The 26,553-nt window shown below is 39.5% G+C and overlaps 1 protein-coding gene across 2 annotated transcripts in view; it reads right to left on the bottom strand.

Moving 5' to 3' along the window:
* The window catches only part of MPPED2 (metallophosphoesterase domain containing 2), a 101,837-nt gene that overhangs the window by 56,662 nt on the left and 18,622 nt on the right, over window positions 1-26,553 (bottom strand). For both annotated transcript variants that reach the window (XM_062620343.1, XM_062620344.1), the window contains one exon: window positions 7,692-7,873. In XM_062620343.1, coding sequence (XP_062476327.1) covers window positions 7,692-7,873 — 182 coding nt within the window. The remainder of the gene's footprint in view (window positions 1-7,691; window positions 7,874-26,553) is intronic.

Below are 26,553 nucleotides of genomic sequence, written 5' to 3'. Positions count from 1 at the left end.
TGCACTGGGGCTGACCATGAGAAGATGCTGCCTGTGGGTCCTGTAACCATTGCATGGAGCAAGCATCATTATTCACACTATCATGCAGGACACAAAGCAGGACAAAGAAAACACAAATTCCTGTAGCTCTGGGAGAAGGGGTTATCTTTTCCTTTTCCCACCCAACCAGTGGTACCAGTATGCCCATGAATATAACACCCAGCCTCTGAAATCAATATATGCCCCTAAATATAGTCTATAAAGATTTCAAGCTCTTATAACATTCACAACAGCATGGATGGGAGAGGTGGAGGTGCACAGGTCTTTCTTTTGCAGCCCTTTTGTGCCAAGACACATCATTCCCAATGCAGAAAATTCATGCAGAATTTGTCCAAGCTGAAACACTCAGCTTCAGCTCAGTGCAACAAGAGGGTCAGTTAACAAGCCACACAGGCTGGTTACAGCCAGCAAGAAGCAGCAATCTACTCTTCTTTAACAAAAAAAAAAAAAAAAGTCAATAATTCGTGGAACATTTATTAACCCCCTAGTATAGGCAATTACTGTAAGATAAAGGTCTGTCAGTCTTGCATTAACATAAACTGCTGCATATTGCTTTTCTACAGCACAGTAATGTCCACAACAGTGTGAATAAATGCTAACATTTCAGTTTTAAGCTTGATTCAAGTCTCCCCAGTCTAGCATTTTTAGCAGATTCCACCCTCGGTGGCTGTTTGGCCACAAAAAAATCATTTTATACAAGCCAAAAAAATGCAGGCTGGCATTTCACTGATACACTGTTTTGTAGCTCTGTTTAAGGTAATCTCACACATTTCCTAACATGCAGGACTGAAAAGAGGAAAGGGTGTGGGAAGCACAAAACCCAAACATCATTCCTGCTGTCTGTTAGGTTCTGTAGTCACATACAACATAAAAAAAAACAATGGCGATTAAAACAAATAAAAAAAGGCTTTGCAACAGACAGGACACTGCCAACCAGCTTTAAATTAAATTACACAGCCTGCTAATCTTTACAATGAAATCAAATTTCTTTCAACACTACACATTACACTAAAATCTGCAGTGCTTTCTTCCCCCAGCCCCAACCTTTCTCTGCTCAAAGCAACTCCTCCACCCCGACCCCATTGTTCTGTCTAAGCAGCAATGGGATGCTCTATAAACAGAAAGACTTCTTATTTTAATTAGATATTGTTAATAATGGTGTGCATGATGGGAACATTTAGGACAGAGGTATTTCTGCACTTCATATTTTTCATGCAACATTAAATTTGTAAGTGACAGAATAAATTGATGGCGTACAAAGAATACATACTTTGTCTGCTTTCCTTTGAAATCATTCGCATATTATGATATGTGGCTGCAGTAGCAATGCTGGAGGAAGAACCTGACGACAGTGCCTATAAAACTTCCTCTTTGGGTGGCACTGCTTGGTTCATGCCTGGTCAGTACAACCATAGATCTCTGTCCTGCTCTAAAGTGGTTTTATGGGAAAACGGGAACTGAAAGGAAGAATTATTTCGGTTATTTTATAAATTTGTTTTGGTTATGGCTTGTTATTTGAAACCTGAACCCTTCCCCCCCCCCCCCGTTAAGACAACAGCAGTCCAGGGAAACAGATCCAAGAAAACAACTGAGCAATTACTGTGATTGAAAGTCCATCCAAGAATTGTGCAGTACTTCCCACCAGCTTCTTTCATTGAAATTACCAAATGAATACGCTAAGTTCAAACATACACAGAGGCACTCAATGAAAACATTATTCTCTTTGAAAGTACATTTCACCTAGCCAAGTTTTCTAATAGCTGTCAAGTAACACCTTAATATTTGGTCTGACTGACTCACCATGGCAGGTAGTACACAACTTTTAGTATAGAGGTTTTTACACTATCTCTAGTAAGTTAGTGACTGCAGGTTAAAAAAAATCAAATTTTCTCTGTATGCCACTAACAGTAAAACAGTTTCTAGTGAAATGCCTTTATAGAAAGTTGCCAGGCATAACAAAAGCAAAACAAAACAACTGGTCAGATGTGAATAAACTTACAATATTCCTCATGCACAAATTCCACTTTAGTCAGTGGGAAATTCACTATCTTGTCTCACTTCAATACAACCTCTTCTATTTTACCTTGTAAGTTATACTTCTAGGGTTTTGTTTTCCACAAAGCGTCTAGTATCTGTCTCAGAGCAGAGGACAAATATGAAAGAGCAGCTACTACCACCAGAGCACAAAAGGTGTAATTTTGCACATTTTACCACTTTTGCTTTCACATTTCACTGTAGATTGCTACATCAGGAAAACATTAATCAGCTGATGACCAAAAATCCACACGGCTGTATTTCCCCACTATTTCTTAAATACAATAAAAAGTATCATTCAAATTATTTCTGTATTCCTCTGAAAAGAAAAAAAAAAAAATTATTAATATATCTAAAACCAGTTTATGCAAATAAAAGCCAAGCAATAATGATAATTTAGTTGAGCCACAGGGGAATTTAAACTAAGTACAAATTCGAATTTAACCATTAAATGTGATGTTAAACACAGTTCAAGTTAGAACAAAACCAAAGCCGTGATACTGCAGTAAAACCTAAATAAACTTGGAAGAAACTTTTAAGAACTACCGTAAAGACAGAGTGATATATAGAAGCCAGAGACCTAATTAAGTAAAAAACACCCACCACATTACAAAAACTTGAAGGTTCTAGATTTCATCTCATAAATCTGTTTGAGGTTTTTTTTAAATGAAATTGCATTCCAAACTTATAATTTTCAGCATCTAGAATTAATAAGCAAGTAGACACAATAAAACTGTCTGTACAGGCTTGCAAGGGCACCTCCAAGTCTCCGTAATTCTCCAGTTGAGAGCATCTCTGAGATAGGCAGTCAGCGGTGTCCGGATGCTGCAAATCACACGGAACTCCCAATGGGATCAGAGGGACAGCAGAATGCCAAATGCCAGCAGAAGGGTCAACTGTCTTCACCAGCCAGCAAACTTATTAAAATACGCGTATCCCATTCCAGTGTCTGAAGCCTAAAGAAGCTCCTCTCCAGAGCCACTCACAGAAGACATAGCTGGTTTCAAAATTAGACTAATAGATTTTCCAGGGAGTTGCTTCCCTCTCTCCCAGAACAGCTGTGCAAAACTCATACATACTTAAAGGATTAAAGCTACCTCAGCATTTTCTTTCACTTGCAATGAATGCAATTTTTTTTTTCAAGTGCTAAGAGGTTTTTTGTTCATCAAATGGTATTTTATGTTTAGTCAATTATTCATTCTGGCTATAACAAGTACAGCAATACAGGGTTCAAAATATGCTCCAGATGGTAAAAAACACAAATCAGAAATAAATCCATTTATAAAAATAGGAAGATGACTTTTTTCCTTAAAAAAAAATCATAAAAGCCATGATTTTACTTTAAATTATTCATAAGCTTTCTTCTGGTTCTAAATTAGTTCAGAATACTTTGAGCTAATATCCCTCTGAATATGGAGAAATTTAGAGCTTACTGGTTTATTTCATAAGAAATTGTCATGTCAGATGCTAAAATAATTCACATCAGAAATACACTTTTACAGAGCGAAAGTCCCCAAGAGTAAATATTTCGTCACAATCAAACGTTTTTCAGTGTACATTAGCAAGAGGAATACACTCATACAAAACCCTAAATGAAATATGCATGGAGGGGAGACAAAGCATAGATAAATTGAGGGAATAACTGAGCCAGACCAGAGAGACTGAGAAAGGATACAAAAGGAATGTGACCCTGAATTTTTAAACGGTGATAAGACAAGGGCTTGATCTTAACATTACACATTTTTGTTACAGCTCATTTTTTTCCAGATTAAATTATACTATCTTTAACATCAAACACTATTTTGGCAGCTGTCTGGCTTACAGTTTTGAATAGCATTTCAAGTTTCCACAGCACTAATGCAAAAATCTAAGCATAGACTGGAACCAAGTGTCTGTCCACACCTCCGAAAGCACCACCACATCTCCAGTGCTCTTCCCATTTTGTCAATCTAGTCCATGTAGCAGCCAGCATTTCCAAGCTGGAGCTGCTATTTTCAATAACTAAACATTCACATAAAAATGAACTTTAAAACAACTGACAAAATGTTGCTGAGGCCCACATCCATATATGCAGAGTGTAACAAGAAATCACCCACATTAAAACAGTATAATCACTCTTCTCACTTTAGCAGGATGGATGAACCACCATAGGAAAAAGAAAATTAAAAAAAAAAAGAAAGCTGGTCAATTTTTACTTTACCTCTATCAATAATGCTTATACTAAAGGCAAACACATCTTATAGGTAAAGAAGTATTTGTTCCAGTACAAACTCACTAAATCTTTCACAAAGCTCCTCAAGTCACTATCCCATAGAAATGAAAAGAAACATTCATTCCAAACAAAAGCAAGACATGAAAGGGAAAACCTGAAACAGACAAAGTGCTAAATCCCACACCAGGCAAACTCAGGGGAAAAAAAAAAAAAGCCAAATTCTACTCTCAGTTCCACAGACATAAACCGGCAGCAATTTCACCTACTGGATTTATTTGCATCTTCCACTGCAGAATTCTGCCTTTCTCATGCAGCAATATGCCTTATATTAGAAATTTTGCATGAGAAGGGGAAAAAAATGAACACAGTAAGAGATAACCGCTAGAGGAAAAAAAGAACAAAACCGGCTATTTGAGAAAAATGACTAAACCAGATGCACATTATTCACACAAGTAAGGATATGCACAATCAGTCCCATGCTAATTGAGCACAATAAACATATTGTCACTCATTAAAGGTCTATCTGCCTGAATTTATCTTGCTTTATCTTCAGTTCTCATGAGTTATTCAATCACTTCCCATCACAGGGAAATATCGCACTATGAAGACAGAGCTATAATTAGATATTCCTGTATTTCATTTCACATGTATGACTGAATGAGAATGGATGGGGAAAATAAGAACAGTCATAATAACAGTATTTTGAAACATTCAATAAGAAATATATTGGGCACAGAATAACATCTTAAGTCTTCCTCAGCCCGTAATGCTGTGTTTACTGCTAGGTCAGTTAAGTTACTGTAAGAGATTTTTAATGAAAACAATTATAATTTTAGAATAACTGCGTTTAAAGCATTTAACAGTCACTAAGGTCAAGTGATCACAGCAGTTACAAGACCCAAGGGACATGTTCACACCAAAACAAAGTGAATAAATTACCTCAGCTAGTGTGTGTAATCACTAAGTGACCACAGAGGTTATTCAGTGTAGAAGCCCAGATGACTTTCATGCAAAACCAATAATGAAAATTTATCAGCCAAAGGGAAAAGGCAAAAGAACCAGTAGAAGTTGCAGGAAGAGCTAAGAGCTAAAAGTGTGAAAGAGGGCATGGAAAGCATGTTCCATGATTCAGTGGTGGAGACAAGGAAGAAGGATGAATACTAATGAAACAGGTGGACAAGATGCTCAACATCTTGCTCAGGTGAGACACCCAGAGAGTTGCAAAGGGATGCAAGACCCATGACGCATTGTTTCAGGGTTGACAAGTGCTCTCAGTCCTGTGTAACTCTGGCATTTGTAACACCCAGTGAAGTACAAGCAAGGCAGGGGTGCAGAGTAATCATCTTTTAACTTTTCCTTTGACTTTCCTGCCAAGAAAATGATGGGCAGGTTTTGTGTCTTAGTTATCCTATTCTATAATCCTAATGGACATGAGGCCCTGTTTTTTTGCCACGGAGTAGGTAAAATAAGCTGCAGAATGAAGCCTAACTTTAATCTGACTTCTTTCCCTCATGGTATAAATTATACAAATGCCTTGTCTTCATTACCGCTTTCCAACAAGACTGCCAGTGGAGAAAACTATGCAAATAGAAGATACGAAAACCTCTTTCTATAATGACAATGTTACATTTTATGGGAGCTCTCAGTGCACTGCTTTGGAATAAGGTTCCTACCAAACATGATGAAAAATCACGCCTCCCATTACAGAACAGAAGAAAAATGAATCCTGCCTGTTTCTGCCTGCCACTGGCATGTATCTTTTTAACTATTACATGTCATGACCTCACAACCTTGAAGGTATCAATCTTCACAATATACGTAGTAAACAGAAAAAGACGATTACTCCCATTTTGCAGGTATGAGCCTGAAATAAACTCCTGAAAGGCAAATGTACATGCCTGCCTTCATAGCAGTTTGATTCCAGATGGCAGAGGACAGCACTGGAGCAAGTATTGACCAACGCGACACAGTTTCACAGGAGAATCAATTTGCTGCCTCACCTTATGCCAGAAACCTAATAACTGCTATTGTCACACATACAAAAATGCAAGTGGACACTGCGCATGTAAAAAGACAAAAGTTGAGGAAGATGATTCCTACTCTTCCCTCGGCTCATGTACGTACTCACCTGCTTCTCCTACCACTTCTTACTTCCCAGTCCTGCTATTACATTCCTAGAGAAAGAATAGTTTTGGGCTTGTAACATCTAGTTCTGCCTTCCAGAAATAAGAATGATAGAACTAAATTACACTAAGGTGGCAGTATCTGGAAGCCCCAGTCCCAATAGCAATAAAAAGAAGGAAAAACGATTGGGCTGTGGAACTAAGAGGAGGTCAGGATAATAAAAGAAATAGTACGGAGAAAACGCAAAGAAGGGTGAAAAGACAGAGAATATGGAAGCTCTTCTATTTAAAAATTCCTTTTGTAAATCCAAATGCTCTTATTTGTTGAAGGGTCAGCCAACGAACTCCAGTGGAATAAAATGATGCTATTAAAGGAATGTAGAGATGTGGCCGTCACAGAGTAGGCAAGACAAACTGTGCTGATGGAGGTAAAGTCTGATGACAAAGCTATGCTTTCAGAAGTTTTTCTATAATGCTGTAAATTCATTCAAAAATTTCTTTAAGATCAGCTGATCAAGTCACCTTCACCTCTGCGTATTTCTAGTGCAAGTAGTGACATGGCAGTACGCAGCCAGCCTAGCAGCAGCATTTGTAACAGGAGCATCCTTGCACAAGTTCCCCTCCTTTATTTTGTTTTTTGGCTGTTGCAACTTAATTGGCCTCAACTGCAGTAACATAGTATCAAGGCACTGCTATCAAATACAGCAGAATATGAAAGGCATTCTACCAGAGGCATTGAGCACCTGCATTCAAAGATCCCATGCCAGTATTCTAACTCAAAGGGGCAACCATGTGTATACCACCCCAAAAAATTATCTTCTTCCAAACAGTATTACTGATTTTGCCATCTTATATTGTGGGAAGAAGGACTTCATGCTTTCCAAATACGTTGCAGCTTTCAGCACTCCTCTAAATTACAGTAAACCCAAAACACAATGAGCAATAGTTTCGGCTGTGGCTATAAAACCCCACAGCATCAACTCATGGGACACTGTATGCATTCATCTACAATGCCACCACCCCCTCAGCAACATAAGGCTACACAATCCTGGCTGTTGAATGACAATCTTTTCCCTCAAGATAATGCAGAAATACAGTAAAGTCTCTAAATTTGTCTTAATTAACAGAATCATACTGAGCCTAGAAACAGCACATCACAGGAGGACAAGTGGAGCAAAGGTGGGTGGGGGGATATAGAAGTGCTCTAATTCAATTAGGAGGCAGTGACTGACACTTGGACAGGAGAGGTTAATTGGGGTCACCAAAAGGCAGTAATTCCTTACCTAACCAGTCATTAAACTTCTTAACCTCTGAGGGCAGTCCCAGCTCGGTGAAATCGCCCGTGTGGAGAAGGATGTCCCCATAAGGCATCTGGATGCCATCTGTTCTGGAGTGTGTGTCTGAGACGCAGACAAATCGCGTGTGGCCCGCTGGTTTTGGAGTGTCATATGGGATAGGGTCGACCCTAAAGCAGACACATAAAGATCTCGTAACAGTTACAAGGTTAAAACCCTAGCATCTATTATTTCATCTCTACATAAGTGTGCATGCACACAGACACACACCCATTTACACACACCATGCTGAAGGAAATGACTGTAATGCAACACTGCCAAAAATCCAGAAGAACCACAGTGCTCCTTAAATACTCACCTGGTAAAACAGGGAGATTAAAAAAAAACACAAGATGTGGCCAGTTTCTGATACTAAAGTTAACTTAAGCACTGGAATAAAGACAGGTTCAAGAGACTTCTAATTCAGCTATATTTTTTCCATCACTTGCCTTACGGACAAGCATGGGCCATGAAATAACAGGTCTCACAGGTGAGCCAGCAATGTGATCACCTCTCACAATGATCACCTCTCATTTGAGGTGATCAGCTTATCACCTGATTTTGTCCAACAGCACAGGCACTCCTGCCGATTCCAGCAGGAATACTGATTTACACAAAATCAGGTATATTCAGGAGTGCTTTGATGAAGACCAGAAATTGCAGAACTGAGTCTAACAATAACTTCTTACACTTGTACAAAATTCTGAGCTCGTATTTCCAAAATCTGTAAAGTCAGGAACTGATGTGGTAGAGATTAAGCAGCCACAGATTAAACATTTGTTGTTTTTTTTCCTAAACCAAGTGATGTTAAAAATTTATTTCTACTGGTAATTTCCAAGCTACAGCAGTTAATTTGATCTTATCAACTATACATGACCCATCACAGAAGTTTTCTTTTAAGGTGTTCTGGTTCTGTGTTTTTTTTAAATATAAGGAGTATAGGGAACAATAAAAGAGAAGAGCTTTATGCATACTTTGTGGTTAGACATTGCAATTTTTAACAGAATAACTTAAAATACACAAGCCAACACACTGCCTACTTTAGAATAGCAATTATTTCTCTGCAGAGTTACTGTCATCTGAATAGCACAGCATCTAGATTGCCACAGAAAACCTCATCCCAGCTCCACAAAACTTCAACCCATTCCGTTGATGTGCCACTTTGATCATGGTTAGAGCTTAGCTTCAGCTAGAAATTTTGAGGTATTTAGGGTCAGAATAATAGTCCACCAATAATAGTCTCAAATCATGACAGCAGTGAAACCAATCTCTAAGTGCTTTAAAACACCTAAAATAATGCTCTTCTAAGAGTTATTGGGACAAACTGGCATAACAGATATTAAAAAATTGGTGCTTGAAAGTGAAAAGATGAAATACGTTTTATTAGTTTTACTCTCCACACTGAGTGAGTAGCACACATCAATGCAAATGTTTTTGTTAAATCCCTGTATTTGTAATGAGATGTTGAAGTATTCCATTATTTACTTGAACAGTATTTACTATTTTTAGTAAAGTAAATTAGTATTTAGTGTTTCACACCGAACCGTGTGAAAACTTCCAACAGCGTCTTTAACTTAATCTCCCCCCCCTTAGGTGAGAAAAACCAAAACATTCTCCAAGGAGCAATTCAGCATATATACTCAGCAGTGTTTTAGTGGTTCAAAAAGTCAAACTCCATATGGATGTGTACTGGTCTCCAGTGGAAAAAAAAAAACACCCCACATGAATGCACTGAATAAGATTTTACTGAGCCTTTTGTATTTGGTAGAATGATTACTAACAGCTAAAATTTTAGCACTGGGGGGGGGGGGGGGGAGATGTTATTTGTTAGACTGCATTCTTCTAGGTACCATAATTAGTATTTCCAATCAAAGTGTATTTACCATAAATGTACCACATTTGGTTGCCATGATCCAATGAATTAATTTACAAAATTAAGGCTCTACAAGATCATTTTACTGCAGGCTGGAGCGGATGAGAAGGGGGAGTTTGGTGGGTAGTTTGTTTTGGCATTGCACCTCCTATTCCACCCAAAGCACCAGGTACAATTACTTGAGCCATACAACTGTTTGCCACTACAACTCTGACAATCAATGGATTCTTTTCTGCAAGGGTCAGAAATTACTAAGTTATTACTACAGAGGAAAATTCATTCAACCATTGAAATCATGCTGGCAAGCTGAACAGAACTGTAATTATAGGCCACAGTGCTTTTCTATTTGGTGTCTTCCTCCCAGACACTGACGGTAAGCCGAAACAGAGTAAACATGTGGGTCTCTCCCAATCACTTCTACACTTCCAAGTACCTTTACTCCAGACAATACAAAAAATGAACACCAGCGCTCCTCACATGCCTTGTTCAGCTCGTCTCTGCCTCAGCACTGCTTGCCTCTGGGGAGCCCAAGTTTGTACCCAGCAGCTATGCTTTTGCTAGTCTCTGCAGTTTGTTTCCAGACAAACCCTGTTTTGCTTTAGGCAATCCCTACTACAGTGTAACACCAAAATCTGGTTTAGGAGTTTTCTATTCATCCAATGACTGCCTTACAGAAAATTCTATCATCAAAATTCATTAAGTTCCTGACCCTTCTTTCTCCTCTTTACAAACCCTATGATGTTGCCAAGTAACCTTTTTCCTACCTCTTAGCTCAATTTCTTCTCTTATTCAGTAGCACTTGCACACTATGTATTTGAAAGTGAGATACTGAATGCTATTGTGCTCAGCCCATCAATTTATCTTACTGAAAATAGTCCTTCAATAGAAACTTAATAAAAGTGGTGTTATTGCTGGTCCTAAAGGCTCAAGTTTTCTTTTTATCCACAGCTACAGTATGGCAAACAGTAATGCAAGATTTTCTGTTTCACTACATCACGAGAGGACTGGACTCTGAACTGCAGCAAGCACAGCTTTTTTCCCCACAGTTTTTGTCAGGTTTTGGTGACAAATGAGATAAAATAATTATTTCAGCCTTGCCCTCCACCAGTGTGCTGAATCAGAGCACATACCCAAGAAATCCAACATACTCTTTCCCATTTGCTCAAACACAGTGCATCCAGCTAATTCTGACACTCTCCAGCACCACAAATACTTCATTTTTCAGTCTTCTTAAGTCATCAGACCAAAACACTTTACAGATGACTTGATGACTGCATTTGGGAAAGCATGCTCATGAAAAGATGCAATAAATGTTACTCCTGAATAATTTAAATGTTCATACATTGGGATTATCACAGAAAATCAGGAAATGAAAAACAACCTGAGAAAACAGCCACGTATCAAAATGAATGAAGATTTTTTTTTTTGCCTTAAGTTAGTAATGATTTTGGGCACCTAACTTCCTGTACAGACAGCTGCTAATAGGTAGTTACTTATCCTAAGATCTCTTGCAACGTAGAAAACCAGGCACTTGGGCATTTTTTCAGAAGTTTATATAAGGCCCAGAATGAAAATCCATAAGGCAGTTGATCAACGACTGCTTTATAAGATCATGGCAGCAACGAAGATCTGCCACATTTAATGCATTTATGGTAAGGGTTTAGGTATCAGAAGGGACTATATAATCATCATACACTTCCATAAGGGCTTTGTTTATCAGGTAATTAATTACTTGGCTTTACTAAACTGCCCTTACCACCAGTTGTTCTCATTAAGAGGGAGAGTCCCTCAGGCACAAACCTCACATTTACAGTTTACAGCTGCTCCCAGGGAATACTGCTTCCAGGGAACACATGGCTTTGGAGCTGTACACTGTCCTCATCCAACAGACAGCAAATTTTGTCATGGCTTTATGCTTTAAAAGCAGAGATGAAGTAAAATAAGCAACAATGAACAACACAGAAGGATGTCACACTATGCAACAGAAAAATTAGGTAAGACACAAACAGCATTTTCCCGAAAGGATTAGAAAGTTTTGGTTTCAAAGGATAATTCTGCATGGATGAGTCTGAATGCTGAAAATACAGAGCTCTGGCTTGGTTAGCCAGTCCTCGGGAATGCCTGTGCTTAGAGACCTGAACCCCCAGCCTTTTCACTTCCCTGCTCTCTTGGGTTTTGAGATATGCAAACCCCAAATCCCCTCTTACACAACAATTCCCAAGAAACCAATTCATCTGTGAAGATGGAATAAAAATCTTAAACATTAAGGCAGGAAGAATTTCCAGTTCCTTACGCTGAATAAATCACTTAGATGAATGCAGCCCTATGCCAGACAAAACATTTACAGATGCTGAAAAACCCTCCTCCCTACCCCAAACCCTACAACTCAAACCAGCACTGCTGCTTACAGCCCACTACTTGTAAGCTGGTTCTGTTGGCTTTGCTACAGGTGAACAAGTCACCAGTTGATGCAGAAAACCATGTAATTTAAAATCAACTGTATCCCAGCCAAACCCAGCACAGCTCATAATGCTGTATTTTTGTCTGTTTTGCAGCAGATACAACAGGAATCCTCAGAAAATTACACAGCCACAGACTAGAAGTAGCAGATGCTGACCAGCCTAGACTTGAATATCTAACATTTAGTTACTTGCCATGCCCCATCCCTCTCAGTGTTCAAGGCCAGGCTGGATGGGGCTTGAAGCAACCTGGCCTAGTGGACCGTGTCTCCCTGCCCATAACAGGGGGTTGGAACTGGATGAGCTTTAAGGTCCCTTCCAATTCAAATGGATTGGGTCAGAAGGGATTCTACGATTCTGTGATTTTAACCTTTCCCAGGCTCATCAGATGCACGAATATTCCCATGACACAGAGGCTCACATCCTCCCTTGGCTGTGCCACATCATATGCTGACTTTTCATCTCTTTTTCATTTCTCCATTGGATTGTACCTATGACTGAACTTGTGGGTTTGGATTTTTATGACATCTGAATCAGTATTCATTACAGACTCACTTAAAGCACAGACTTCAGGCCTGTGTACCACCTAAAAATCTGTGTGTGTTTTGCACTTCCTCTACTGGTTTGGGAGTCATTTGGCAACATGCTATCTAGTAACTATTCCATATTAAAACCCAATCTATCTAGCTTTTCTGTATTAAAACCATATCATATTAGCTTTAAAAAACCCTCCTACTCACACTTGCTATGAATAGTCAGGTTTATTTATTTACAGTTCAGCTTCCTCTTGCAAAATCTTTTACTCTTCCTGCTACACCTATTTTCAAAATTTGTAAACCAAATACTTTTTCAAACAGCCAGTTAGATTGGTATATTTAGTTTAGGATTAAAATACAAACATTTGCTGTAAAACCACTCTTAAAAGCCTGTTTCTAAGTGCTGCTAGTTCATCCTCCTCAGCTAGGGCAACAAAAGTTAATTTTGTTGAAACTGGAAAACAAAAGCAATATATTTTCTACATCTTCAGCTTTTCTCTCTTTGAATTCATACCTCTGTCAACACATGCTCCCTCTGGCATGGGAAGTTCAGGAGAATTTCTGTGAAAACTCCTTGCAATGTACTCCCAGTAGCCACATCTCACAGCTTTGTTATATTGTGATCTTTGTTACAGTCAGTCCCAAGTCCTGAAGCCCTGGAACTGGATGACGATGCGAGACCTGTGCCTAAATTATTTTCGCTAAAATATGTCAGTAAGTCTGTCAGCTGAAGTAAAAGCATGAAATGCATCTGTATGCCCTCCAGACAGTTAAGAAACGGAATGAAAATAAAAGATGTCTAATTGTTCTTATTTGTAGAAAGATCTGAGAACTACCAGGCCAAGTTCATGATTTTAGCACCCGTTTTTAATGCCACATACCAGAAGGACTATATCAAAATCAAACTGTAATTGTGTCTACATTTTTAAACAAAAACTTTGGTATCTTAATTTAAAATCTTCAGTTCACAACATTAACATGAGTCTTCACATGATCTGGAGTGTCATTTAGCGTAAGCCGATCAAGCCGATATGAACGTGAACACATTACTAAAGGCTTTACACACTATCAGATTAAAAAACAAAAACTCCAGCATCAAGTGTGGAGCAGACACAGTGCCGTGTTCTTCATTAGAACTTAGACAAAATCTCTTGAGCTGCTTCACTCTCCCAAAGCTACAAGCAAGCAAGCCTTCCATGCCTAGGTTGCTCTGCAGTTGCACAGAATCCCAGACTGGTTTGGGTTGGAAGGGACCTTAAAGCTCATTCAGTTCCAACCTCCTGCCATGGGCAGGGACACCTTCCACTAGACCTGTCCAACCTGGCCTTGAACACTGCCAGGGATGGGGCAGCCACAGCTTCTCTGGGCAACCTGTGCTAGGGCCTCACCACCCTCACAGGGAAGAACTTCCTCCTTATATCCAACCAAAATTTCCCCTATTTAAGTTTAAACCCATTCCCTATTGTCCTACCACTACAGTCCCTAATGAAGAGTTCCTCTCCAGAAAACTTGTAGGCACCCTTCAGATACTGGTAGGCTGCTGCTCTGGATGTGGCTCCCCAAATTTGTAAGGCATCTTGGAAGATCCAGGTATTTTACTTTTTCCTTTACTGAAGCACTCTTACACTCCCCACACACACACGCTGCCCATCTTCAACACCCCATAGCCAGGCAGGCAGGAAAAGGGCAGCCCCTTGCCCAGCACAATGAAAACACCAGTGAGAGGGCCGCCGCTGGGCATACACCAGAGCCAACAGGTCAAGACCAAAGCTCTTAGATGACAAAAATCCAGAAAAAGCCAAATTGTGCTAAGGGAGGCTATTAGACTGTTGGCATGGTGACTCTGGGGAGACCTTAGTGTGGCCTTCCAATACTTAAAAGGGTCCTATAAGAAAGATGGGGAGAGACCTTTTAGCAGAGCCTGTTGCAATAGGATGAGGGGTGATGGTTTTAAACTAAAAGAGGGGAGATTCAGGCTGGAGGTGACGAAAAAATTCTTTACAGTGAGGGTGGTAAAACACTGACACAGGTTGCCCAGAGACATTGGTGAATGCAGCATCCCTGGACACATTCAAGGCCAGGCTGGATGTGGTTCTGAGTAATCTGATCTAGCTGAAGACGTCCCTGCTCATTGCAGGGGTGCTGGACTGGATGAGCTTTGAAGATCCTTTCCAACCCAAACTATTCTATGATTCATTTCCTCGAGTCATCCTACCGTGACTACCAGGGCAGACGCTGGTTTCCCAGGCATAGCTTTCAACCCCAACCTTCAATGAGACTCTGTATAATGAGGGCACAGTCACAGGAACTGATTAAAAGCAGTAAAACGTACATGCCTGGAAAACGAGATGGAGAATACCACATCCAGCTGACAATAACCACTTCAATTTTTGCGCTTAAGACCCTTGTACCCTGGGTGACAACAGCCACCACAGGTTACCGCAGCTTTCCTCAGCCAACAGGGGAGCAAACAAACTGGAGATAAAGTTCTCGCAGGAAACCCATCAGAGTGACTACTAACAGCACACCACAGAGGCAGCACTGGTTGCTTCAGCCTAACCATCAGAGGTGATACAGAAGCCAACACACCACATAAGAAAACGTCTGCAAGTCACCTCACCAGGGCCACCCTGCACCTCTGCCTCCGCTTCCAGGAGCTCCTTTCCCACAGCCACCTTGCATTAGAGAACTCACTGGTTGCCCATCCACAGCTAATGCTGGGAACCAGAAAGCTCAGCAAGCATCTGTCACTCCTGGCTGTCCCACAGGAGGCATCCATCCAGGCACACTGCATAAAGATCCCTGGTCCTGAAAATCACTGCATTCAGTCAAGAGTTACTGTCAATCCATAACTTGGATTTTAAAATTCCAAACAAAACAGGCCTTTCACAAGTATTTCTGAAGCTGTAGTGACTTTTATAAAATGGTTTGGCAAACAGATTAACTTCTCTATATTTATACCTGACCTCCTGATTTTAAAAGGGAAACTACAAAAACTGTGGTGAATGGGACAGGCATATTATCCGATCACATTGTACCGCCCAGTGAAAGGTGGACAGTACGCAAATTCTTACAGCATAAATTCAGCCCATGATAGAGATACCCAGACAGAAAATATATACATGCACAGTCACAGAGCTGATTTAGTGATACAACACATGCTGAATGACACAAAGCCAAATACTCATTACCTCTCAGTAAACACAATGAATGCCAAAATATAGCAGTGATTTAGCTGGCCACTGTCAACCATTAATTGTTCAAATCATAGATATTAGTGCTTTTGTTAACTTGACTCTTATCTTCCAGTATGGTCAAACACCAAGAAAACATCTGGTGTCTGCTCTGACTAAAAAGAAAGGGATTCAAATACCTCTCAACACTCTCACTGGTAGATCTTATTTGTACAAGCACATATATCTAAGAAAGCCACGCCTCTTCTGGAAACCTCCATGTACATGTGTCACCCATCAAAAGCTTAGAGAGAGTTCTGGAAATCATAAACCAGAGGTCTGAGATTTGTTTCAGAAATGGCATTAATTGTGCCTCGGTGCAATGTGGAAAGAAAAAAAAAATAAATTACATTTACAAACCCACAGGAGGATTCAATGCACCACTCAGCAGCTCACTGCTAGCATTTCCAACAATTATAGTTGCAGGGAAATGATGGATCTTTTTATTACAGGTTTTGGAGCTGGTTTACTTCCAGTGAGATTTATGAGATTAAACAGAAAAGACCTATATTATCCACTGTCACCATTTGGACAAACTTAAGAAAACCCTCCTTTATAAGGAATTTATAATAATACATCTTCTCAGCCCAATATATACCTCAACCAATAGGGAGTCCAAACTCTGTTAATCCCAGATGCTGGTCAGTTATAAAAACAGAAAGAGCTAAAATCCAGTTTTTCTATGGTGTTCTTTGGGGGCAAGTAGTCAGCTGGTCTTTCTTCTGAAGTACCTAACCTCCCTCGACATTAATGGGAATTGCTTGAGTGCTTTTGAAAATCCTATTAATCATACCGTTGCAGATGAAATTTCTTTTTAGTCAATGAAATACCTTCTAAAATTTCTAAGTGGCTTTTGAAAAATTAGAGAAGCAAAACAGAACTGAAACAGTATCAACACCAGTAAAAGCATCACCCTAAGGCCCAGGTAAATGTTTCCTTTAAATAAAACAGTAAATTGCAGGTTTTATGCTGGTATGGTTTCAATTAAAAGTCATTAAGAAACACTTTTCCCACATTCTTGTGTTGTGGTTGTTGGGAACTGCTATAAATTATGCCTTCCCCTTGCCCCAAAGAACTCATTTGCTGATAAGAATGCACCTACTAGGAAAGTAGGTCAGTAAGCTCTCTCTACACCAGAAACAGATTTCCATTTCCCTACTATAAGATCTACAAACACTGACTCAGCATATAAAATGTATATTAAAACATATTATATTATATATATATAACATATATATGTTATATACTCAGAAAGTATAATTTGGCGTACCAAACCCAAAGAGGAGTGCTTTTAGATCAAATTTTAATTTAAGGACAATGAGATTTGAAAATTACACACTTTTCTATCTCAGTAAGAATGATGCTACATTAATTTGTGGTCTCCCTCCAATCATTTCAATTGCACAAGTCAGAAAAATGCGGAGGACTTATTTCTAGGGTGAAAACCACAGTGAAGGCTTTAGAGCTCTTGCTTCAACAGTATAACAATCTTTCAAACTGTAATGCAAAAAAACTCCATCCCCAAAAAAATAAAAGCAGACCTCCAGGACAGATTCAATTTACTTTTAGTCTAACCTGACAGATCAAAAATACCATCTTTCTCAGCAATTAGGACAATTTTGGTCTCAGGGACAAATGCAGAAAACAGATGAGTTACACAGTTCTGTCAAAAAACAATTATATAAGCATGTATTGCAGCGTATACTCCATTTTCGATGCCCATTTTGTTAAGAAAGAAATCTGGAGTTTCCTAAACCGTACAGAATTCATAAATATAACTCAATACTGTTTTCTCGGAGATGATAAATTCAGCAAATAGGCAATAACTCTTATGTAATAAAACAACTGGACTTGAAAGAGTTTTGAGGAAAACTGATTACCATTTCAGAATTTGCTACCAAATCTAAAATCTTATCTTTATGTTTCAGAGACAAATAGTGTTTAGACACCCACAGGATTAAGCCTAGTGTTTGCACAAAACCACTTGAGGTTGCTTCTGATTTCCCCTACCCCCAGTATATATTTAGTCTTATTTCTACTTGAAATTTCATTGACTTTCAGCTCGGGAAATACAAGTGGTGGTCTTTAATCCAAGTATACAGTGCAAGCAAGAACCTCTGCACTTAGCCTTCTCAATCATTTTACGTACCTGGAGGTATCACTCTCTCCAGGGATGAGATGCAATTCCATCTCCATGCAAGCAAAGTGCTACTTCTCTCCTGAACGAGAGTGCTAATAAATATGACTCTCTCTGCTGTGCTGCCTTATGATTTGACTTCCACATGGGTGATGGAACTGGGTGCAAAATTCTGTTCAAAGGAAAGACAATTCATGCTGAGCAAACACCACCAGTTCCCATTTTTAAGTTACTAAGGGCATAGAGTGCCATCAGAATCCTATGAAATTGTTACTGATGTTAGTAGGATATTGGTGAACAAACAGAGCAGAACATGTAAGTCAAAGAAATTTCCTAGTATTCATGCAGCAGGAGATGCTATTTTAAAGAAATAATTTGGCAGACTATGTTACCTACAAAAATAATTCATGGATCTGAACTATGACAAAAATCTGTCTCTGTTAGAAAGTACATTCTCTCCTGCATTCTCTCCAAGCTCCATCAAACTTTTTAGAGATATTAGTAATAAAATGCTTCCCATCACAATGCAGGCATCTAACACTATTTTTCTACTAAATAAAACCCTTCATAATAGCCCTGCTATCTTAAAAGGCCTTTTGCTGCTCAGCCTCATGTATATGAATTATCTCAGCCCTTGTCAGAGCTTTCAGCTCTAGCTCCTCTTAAGGTTTAAGAAGCTTTCTGCAGGGAAGATGATAAAATACAGACAGCAATTTAGCTTTCCTTCAATAGTTAAGTCCTTGTTTTTAATAGAAACAGAGGAGATTACTAACTAGCTTCTACCAACACCAAAATACAGGCTCTTACTCAGCATCCAGGTTATTAAAAAGCTCAGTACTACGTTAAAACAGTTCCCTGAAATCATGTCAGCTTTCACTTCATACAGTCACACAGTTGGCCTCATATTGCCATACTCCTAGTAACTCCATGACCACAAATTTTGATACCAGTCATCTTAAACTCAGCCTGAATTCTAGATTTAGATTGGTGAGAGATCTCAATTAGTCTCAGGGTCTACAGAAAAAATATGAATTTACTTTGTATCATTTTCTGTGAAATACCAGAATCAAGTTCTGCTCTTCTATATACTCTCAGTCCTTCGCAGTAACTTCATTAGAGGCAGAGAAATGTAAATTCTAGTGGATAGAATTTTTCACATTTATCTTTCTACTCATTATCTTTCTAGTGCAATTGCCTTCATTACAACTAGTATCATTTCCCTGACATACATGTCTGACATGAAACCCAGCTGAACTGGATTCAATCAACAAAATGCTGCAAATCCTTGGTTACTTGATTGGAGAGGGCTGTAGCGTGCTGCACTGTAGATACTAAATGCAGGTTCTTTTATTTGTAAAAGATTGTGCCAAATACATTCCCAGCTAAAAAGATTACACCAGATATCTTTCTCCCTCTTTTTTCTCTCTCTCCAGCATTAAACAACTTAAGACACGGAAACTGCAGGTCAAATAGTACACATTCCACAATATTTCAAGATACAAACATTAGTTAGAGGGAGAAAAAGGTTAAAAGATAAAGCTATGGTCTGTGTGTGTGGAGAAATAAAATCTCATGTCTGCACTAGCAGAAACACTGCACAAACGTAGCTTCAGCTGGAGATACCCCTTAGAAATGCACAGTTCATTCTGACTCATTTTCTTTCCTCCTTTATGTTCTTTTACAAATCTCACTCATTATTTAGTGTTCTCATACACTTTCTCCTAAGCAATGAGTTACTTATGTGATAGAGGCTGCTGAACTCTGCACCTTCTTCTAGAAAATAAGTAAAAAATCTTATGGATAAAACCCAGCACTGAGTATTTTTGTTGCACCATAACTATAACTTATCCATGGCATTTATTTGACAGACATCACGTTAAGACAGTATTATGAGAAGCACTGCTGCATATATGATCAGGAGGTTTTATCAATAATGCAGTTAAATAGGCAGAGGGTTTGTGGGCAACCACAATGTTATAGGTTATCTAAGAACATTTTTGGTTTGCTTACATTTTGATCATAAAAATTAATGACTTAAGAGTCCTCAGTGGAAATATGTGGGGAATTCATATTTATCAGAATTGTTACTGACTTCTGCACTTAGCAATTATTCTGGATTAAACCATTTATTTCCAAAGATGGATACCGCAAAATCAAATAAATCCAAAAATGAATTAGAGTCAAGACTGAAATCTACCTGAGGGATACTTTTGGAAAACTCAATTTAAAAATGCATTTACTTTTGCTTCAATGCCAGTAACAAAGGCAGGAGAAGAGAGGGAAGAAAAACAGAATCATTTGGATTTCAGTATTATCCACAACTCAATTCCAAAGCCAAAGAAGCTGAAACCCCTCAATATGCAGCTTCTCTATGTGCACAGTAGTAAGGTATTACCATGTGTGACTCAGAGGTTGTTGCCAATTGTACAAACCTACTTAGTAATCAGTTAATATGTAACAGAAAGCAAGACCCTGAAAGCTTTGAAAACCAGATGCTTTCCCATCCATACACTGCATACTATCAACATTTTGGTTCACGTGGCAGATGTAAAACTGCACTGCCGAAAGTAATTTCTATGCCAAATACAAAAAGCAAATACTTCATAGTTTGAAATTTAGAGAAAAGAATATCACCACAAAAAGCTCCAGGAAGGAGGGAAACAAGCTGCGCCACATAACATTTTACAATACAAAATGAGATGTGGGCCATGCAATTTCACTTATGTGGTTCAGTTATAAGTGATGCAAATGCAATCCCACTGATTACACTTCCAAACAAAAAGTGGAATTCCATTACTTCAACCAATGCGTTAGACGTGTAGAAATTATGAAACATCCTAGCTGCAGCATAACAAATAGAAACCATCATTTCACATTTAGATGGGAACAACCAAGGTGGGTGAAATTCATCCTACTGTGGTGGCTGCTGGGAAGGCATAAACTGAAGGTCTCATTCACAGAGATTAATTCCAACAAACTTGCCTTAATAAGCCTAAAGGAAATCAAAATCCCAATAAAGTAAAAATAAAAACCCACCGAACAAAACACCAACCCCATGCTTTTTTTTTTTTTTAAATGCAAACGCATCTTTTTCTTTTTCTTTTTTTTTTATTTATCTGCTGGTCTCTTGAAGCTTGAGAATACAAGGAGGTTTCTCTGAAATAAGACAGGCTGTGTGAACTAGAAGTACCATAGCTTTTTCTGTATGACTCTCCAGGGAGCCTATTTATTAGGCATAGTCCTGTTTTCTGATTTAGCTTAAAGCACTTTTCCTAGACAATATGTGTGTCTACACCAAGAGGAATTTGAGAGTACCAGCTGCAAACAGCCTTTTCTGTCAGAACTATCTAGAATCAGTTTCCCTGTATGGATAATATACTTCAGTCTTGGTTTTCATCTTCATACTTGGTGCTTAAAAGGAAAAGAAACTTAAATGGGTTTAATATGTATTCAAATAATAAAAACTTAAGGAAAGCTTCAGCTACTTATAAATTCACAGTAAAACGGGCAAACTGTCAAAACCAAAATACATAAACATATGGAATTATCAGGGTGCACTCACCATCAGCTATACTAATTTGGGTGTCTTCTTTTAAACAATCAAAACCATTTTTGCTTTGCCTAAGTATATGTGTAAAATTGCACCCACCTACCCATCCACAGTAATTTTCCTCAGGATGCAAACAAAATGCCAGTTCTTTCCCTGTCATTATGGAGCAGGAAAAGATACCTTCCAGGGATAGACAATAAGAGAATTCCACAACAGTTCTGCAAGGCTGCGGGGAATTGCAAATTTTTAAAACATGTATGTTTATATGAGTTTTCAAGAAAAAAACCGAAATCATTACTAATCATTCTGTAAGATATTAACTAAAACTTCCCAGCATCTTTGACAGGCTTGTAACTATTAGGGTATTTTCTGAGCAAGGAAACAAGCTAATTCAGTAAGTTGCATAACTGTTTTGTTCGTTATTGTTTGCTGCACTATTTTGTTCACATCAATACTTTAATGGGCATCTGTATTAAACAAAATTAGCAGTTAAGACTGTTAGTTCTTTGACTGAAGTGACTAATTTCTTGCAACCTTTCTCCTTTTTCCTCCCTCCAAACTTCTTGGCAATCAAGAACAAACAAACTGTTTCATAATGAATACTGCCCTTAAGGGCAAAACTGGCAAGAGACTTCAGTCTGTTCCAGAAACCCCTTCTGGAATTGATTATTTCATCTAGTTTTACTCTACTGGTTTACTTTGGCCTATAAAATCTTGAGCTCCTTCATCTTCTGCAGACTGTGAGCACTTGAGACAAACCATACCCCTGAAAAGCAAAACCGTGTCCTTTCTGGAATTAAGAGGCTCTGGTCAATCTGCTTCTGGAAAACTGTCTGCTCCAAGCTTTTCCTCAAGACCGGCTTTGTCTGCAGCGCTGCTGTAGAAACCAAACCTTAACATGTGCAGAGGATTTCCAGCAGCAGCTACTTGTGCACTAAGAAACCACCTCCACCACTTGCTTTTTTCCACTAGTATTACCTATAGCAACAAGGATCACATCTATTTTTCTCCTTGCCAAGTAACATGTTAGATTTTTTATTTTAAATAATTATCTTTAACTGATTAAGAGTATCACGCAGTTCCAAAGAGCTATGCTTGTCTCACCCACACAAATGACATTTTCTTCTCTGAAACATCACAATCTCCCCAAAGACTATTTCTCACTGAAGAAATACCTTGCTGTTGCTATGATCCGATACCTGTATACCCTTTACAGCGTGTCACCAGGATAGCAGCAAGTACAACTAGCAAGTACAACTTAGTTCAACAAGCACAGGTGCATATTTTCTGTAGAACAGCTAATTAATGTGGTTGACATTCACGACCATGTTGATTGATGACATTCACTGTGGCACCTTCCTTATACACTGTTCTCCCTCCCGCACACGAAACACAGAATCATAGAATGGTTTGGGTTGGAAGGGACCTTTAAAGATCACCTGGTTCCAAAACCCCCCACCACGGGCAGGGACACCTCCATGATCCAGTAAGTCACTCTGCTCTTGACCTTTGCTAAAAACCCATGCCCAGAGAATAGTCTGAATTACAGACTTGCCACTGAACTATTTCTCAGGCTGAGGTGACCTGCCAAGTGTCCATACCATCAACCCCAAGACATCAATAAGCAGGGCTATGCCTAGCTGTGCTGGACTCGGACAAGCCAACTATCCGAAGGGAATCTAACCTCTCGGGAATTTAACAAGGTCTCCAACTCATGGCATGTGCTACTCACTTTTCAGCTCCCAGCCTGATGGCAAAAATGCAATTCCAGCCCAAGAGCGATGTGAACATGCTTGTATGCAGAAGGACAACTGCAGTATGGCACAAAGGGAATTCGGCCCTGGGACATTAAGCATTCCCTGCCACCAGTTTAACTAGGTTTTAGGGCTGCACACTGAGAATACAGTGTGCAACCACTTTATCAGACGAGAGGCTCACCAGGACACAGCAGTGTGCACCTGCACCACAGAAACCGTGTCCTGAGCTGCACATCAAAAGGAGCACCTCTGCAACAGAGACAGGCTGAGAGCACTGGGCTTGTTCAGCCTGGAGAAGAGAAGGCTCCAGGGACACCTTAGAGCTGCTTCCAGTGCCTAAAGGGGCAGACAGGAAATCTGGCTTTTGGCAAGGGCCTGTTGGAACAGGAAAAGGGGGAATGGCTTTAACCTGACAGAGGAGAGATTGAGATGAGATCTTAGGCAGTAGCTCTTCCCTGTGAGTGTGGTATGGCCCTCCCACAGGTTGCCCAGAGAAGCTGTGGCTGCCCCATCCCTGGCAGTGTTCAAGGCCAGGCTGGACGGGGCTTGGAGCAGCCTGGTCTAGTGGAAAGTGTCCCTGTCCATGGCAGGGGTCTGGAACTGCTTTAAGGTCCTTTGTACCCAAACTGTTCTGCAATTCTATGATTTTATGTTTTGAAGTAAGTGCAGGGAAGTGCTGTTGACTGCATAAACTATGCTGGAATTTTTCACACCAATAAGCAAAACAGAGGAAAGTGTTAACTGTGCAGACCTGTTGTCACCTGGATTTTCCCTGATGGTTCCCAGCCTCTGATTTCTTTATTTCAAGAGTGCCCCACCAACCTCTAACCTCTGACTCATGGCAGAGAACAGCCTGTAGTAGGGGCCAATTGCCTTTACTATCCAAGCCATTCAAAGATCTGGTAATGGCCACTATTTGCAAGACTAAGTAAAATACACAAGCACAGACTTATTCTTCCTTAAAAGTCAGTGTAAAAAGGTTTGTCACTGGGTACTTGACAGAAAAAAGGGAAAAAAGGCCTTCTTCTTCTTCCACTAACCCAGAACCTAATGTAGAAACAGGCTGCATCCTTCCAACCACTCCTAGTTTCCAGGCGTGTATTCAGTCAAACCTCTTCCTAATGCCATTCACAGTGCAGCTGCACTAACAACTGCCTTGAGCCAACAAGTCAAGATTTCAGGCATCACAGCATAGAAGGGATTACTCACAGGACAGCCATGAAGACCTAGACCTAGCTGTTCTCCTGTGCCCACCTTGTCACTTCTCACGGCACTACTGCTGACTTGGATGGGCAGGGGAGTATGAGCCCAAAGTGAAGCAACAAGAGCAGTGGAGCATGGCAGCAGAGGCAGTGAGCTGCTCCTTTCAGCAGAAGCTGCATGATGAATCAACAGCAATTTTCCTAAATGTTAAGTGGGTTTTTTTTCCTTCCTACCAAGACAAAAATAAGAATCTCCTTGGTCTAATGAGCTTTCTCCACATCCAGACAGTTCGATCTTGCATCATATGTTTAGCTTCTAGGTGAATCCTTTTGTTACAGACAATGAGGCTTGGACATGAAACAGACTTCCTACACAGACAAATTAAAAGCAAACAAACAAAATGAAAGAATAAAAAAAAAAAAAAAACACAAAAAAAAACAAACAAAAAAAAAAACACCACAAAAACAAACAAGAAAAAACACCAGCAAAGCAATTAACTTGAACATACTGAGATAACAAGAGCCCTGACTGGAGTTTCTTTAATGTGCCAAGGGACTGTATTTCACAACCTTCTTCACACCTTGATTTCCCAACACCTCAGTCCTAACCATCCACACGGGTGTTGCTGGTTTGAGGTTTTTCTTACTCCATCTTTTTACATTTTCCTTGAACAAAACCTTCTTTACATGGTCTTAGGCATATTATTTTGAACTGAGCATGCTGCATATGAAAAACAGAGTTATGGTCTGCTGTTTCACAGACTTTGCTTTTTTCTTTATTTATTTTTCTGCAACCATTTCATTTTTTTTTTCCTGAGGGACACACTGAAGTGCATGCCACATTAACTGCCAACTCCATGAGAAGAACATTTCAATCACTCATTACAACTAAGAATCAGACCACTGAAGTCCAATGGCCAGACACTGTTTCATGCCCTTCCAGTAACCCTGCAGCATGGCTATCACTGCCACTTCTTATCTTATCGCCATTTCAAACACTGTCTGCTATGGTCAGACAAAGAGCCAGACCTAAACAATGATGTTAAATGAAGACTTCCTCCCAGAGCAATCTTGAACTTCTAATGAAACTTACCACTCCTTAGCAAGATAACAAACTATACTGGGGGGGTTTCAGGCTTTAAAATCCAAGTCAAGAGAATGCCAAAAGAAAGCAAGCTTCCAGAGAATGGCAAAGCTATTACTATATGTGAACATTCTCTGGGCAACAGGTAAGCATCAACTACATGCACATGTACATGGAATCATAGAATGGTTTGGGTTGGAAGGGACCTTAAAGGCCACCTATTTCCAGAACACTGCCATGCGCAGGGATACCTTTCACTAGGCCTGTTTGCTCTAAGCCCTTTCCAACCTGGCCTTGAGCATACATACGCACACATAGAAACAAATATACACCATGTGGTGGGTTTTCTTTTTTAGTCTTTCTTTTAATCACAGGAAAAAAAAATAAGAAAGAAAAAAAAACCCTCAGTCAAATTCTCTATTTTCCTGCTCCTGGAGAGCAGGAAAATAAAAACTAAAGGAGGCTTTTTTTGCTCATTAGACTTTAAAACGCAGCTGAAGTGGCTGGAGTTTTCCAGAGTAAAGAACTAAGAGTTTTTTAATTTCATTAAAATTCAGACAGTTCTGCACTAGAAGGTAATGTCAGTTAGAGAAAACTATTTCTGCTGGTTTTTTATAACAGTTAAAGATCTGATCTATATGAAACAAAATAAAAAGACTAAACCCAGGAAGGAGCAAGACTTTTGCTTCCATAGCTTTTCCTCCATCTAGCTGCTTGCTGTGAAGAGTGTAAGCATAGTCTATGTCCTCATTAAGTGGATCTGTTAACACGATTAGCATTAGAACTATATCATCAAACCTCACCAAAATAGATTTGGCCTCTGCTCAGACTAACTGCCCCTTCTTCCAGGGGAGCCTCAGGTAGAAGCTCTAAATGAGGATTAAAGATTTTCAAGGAGAGAACATCCTGTCCAGGACTCCACGTGATGAAGACCATTCATTCTTTACTCATCCCATCCACACAATTTTAAGAGGGATGAT

This window comes from Pezoporus occidentalis, unplaced genomic scaffold (assembly GCF_034315485.1).
Source record: "Pezoporus occidentalis ecotype Australia unplaced genomic scaffold, CSIRO_AGI_Poc_V1 ctg22, whole genome shotgun sequence".
Classification (NCBI taxonomy): domain Eukaryota; kingdom Metazoa; phylum Chordata; class Aves; order Psittaciformes; family Psittacidae; genus Pezoporus; species Pezoporus occidentalis.
Note: the sequence above shows the minus strand (reverse complement) of the source record. Positions and strands in the feature narration are given on the sequence as shown.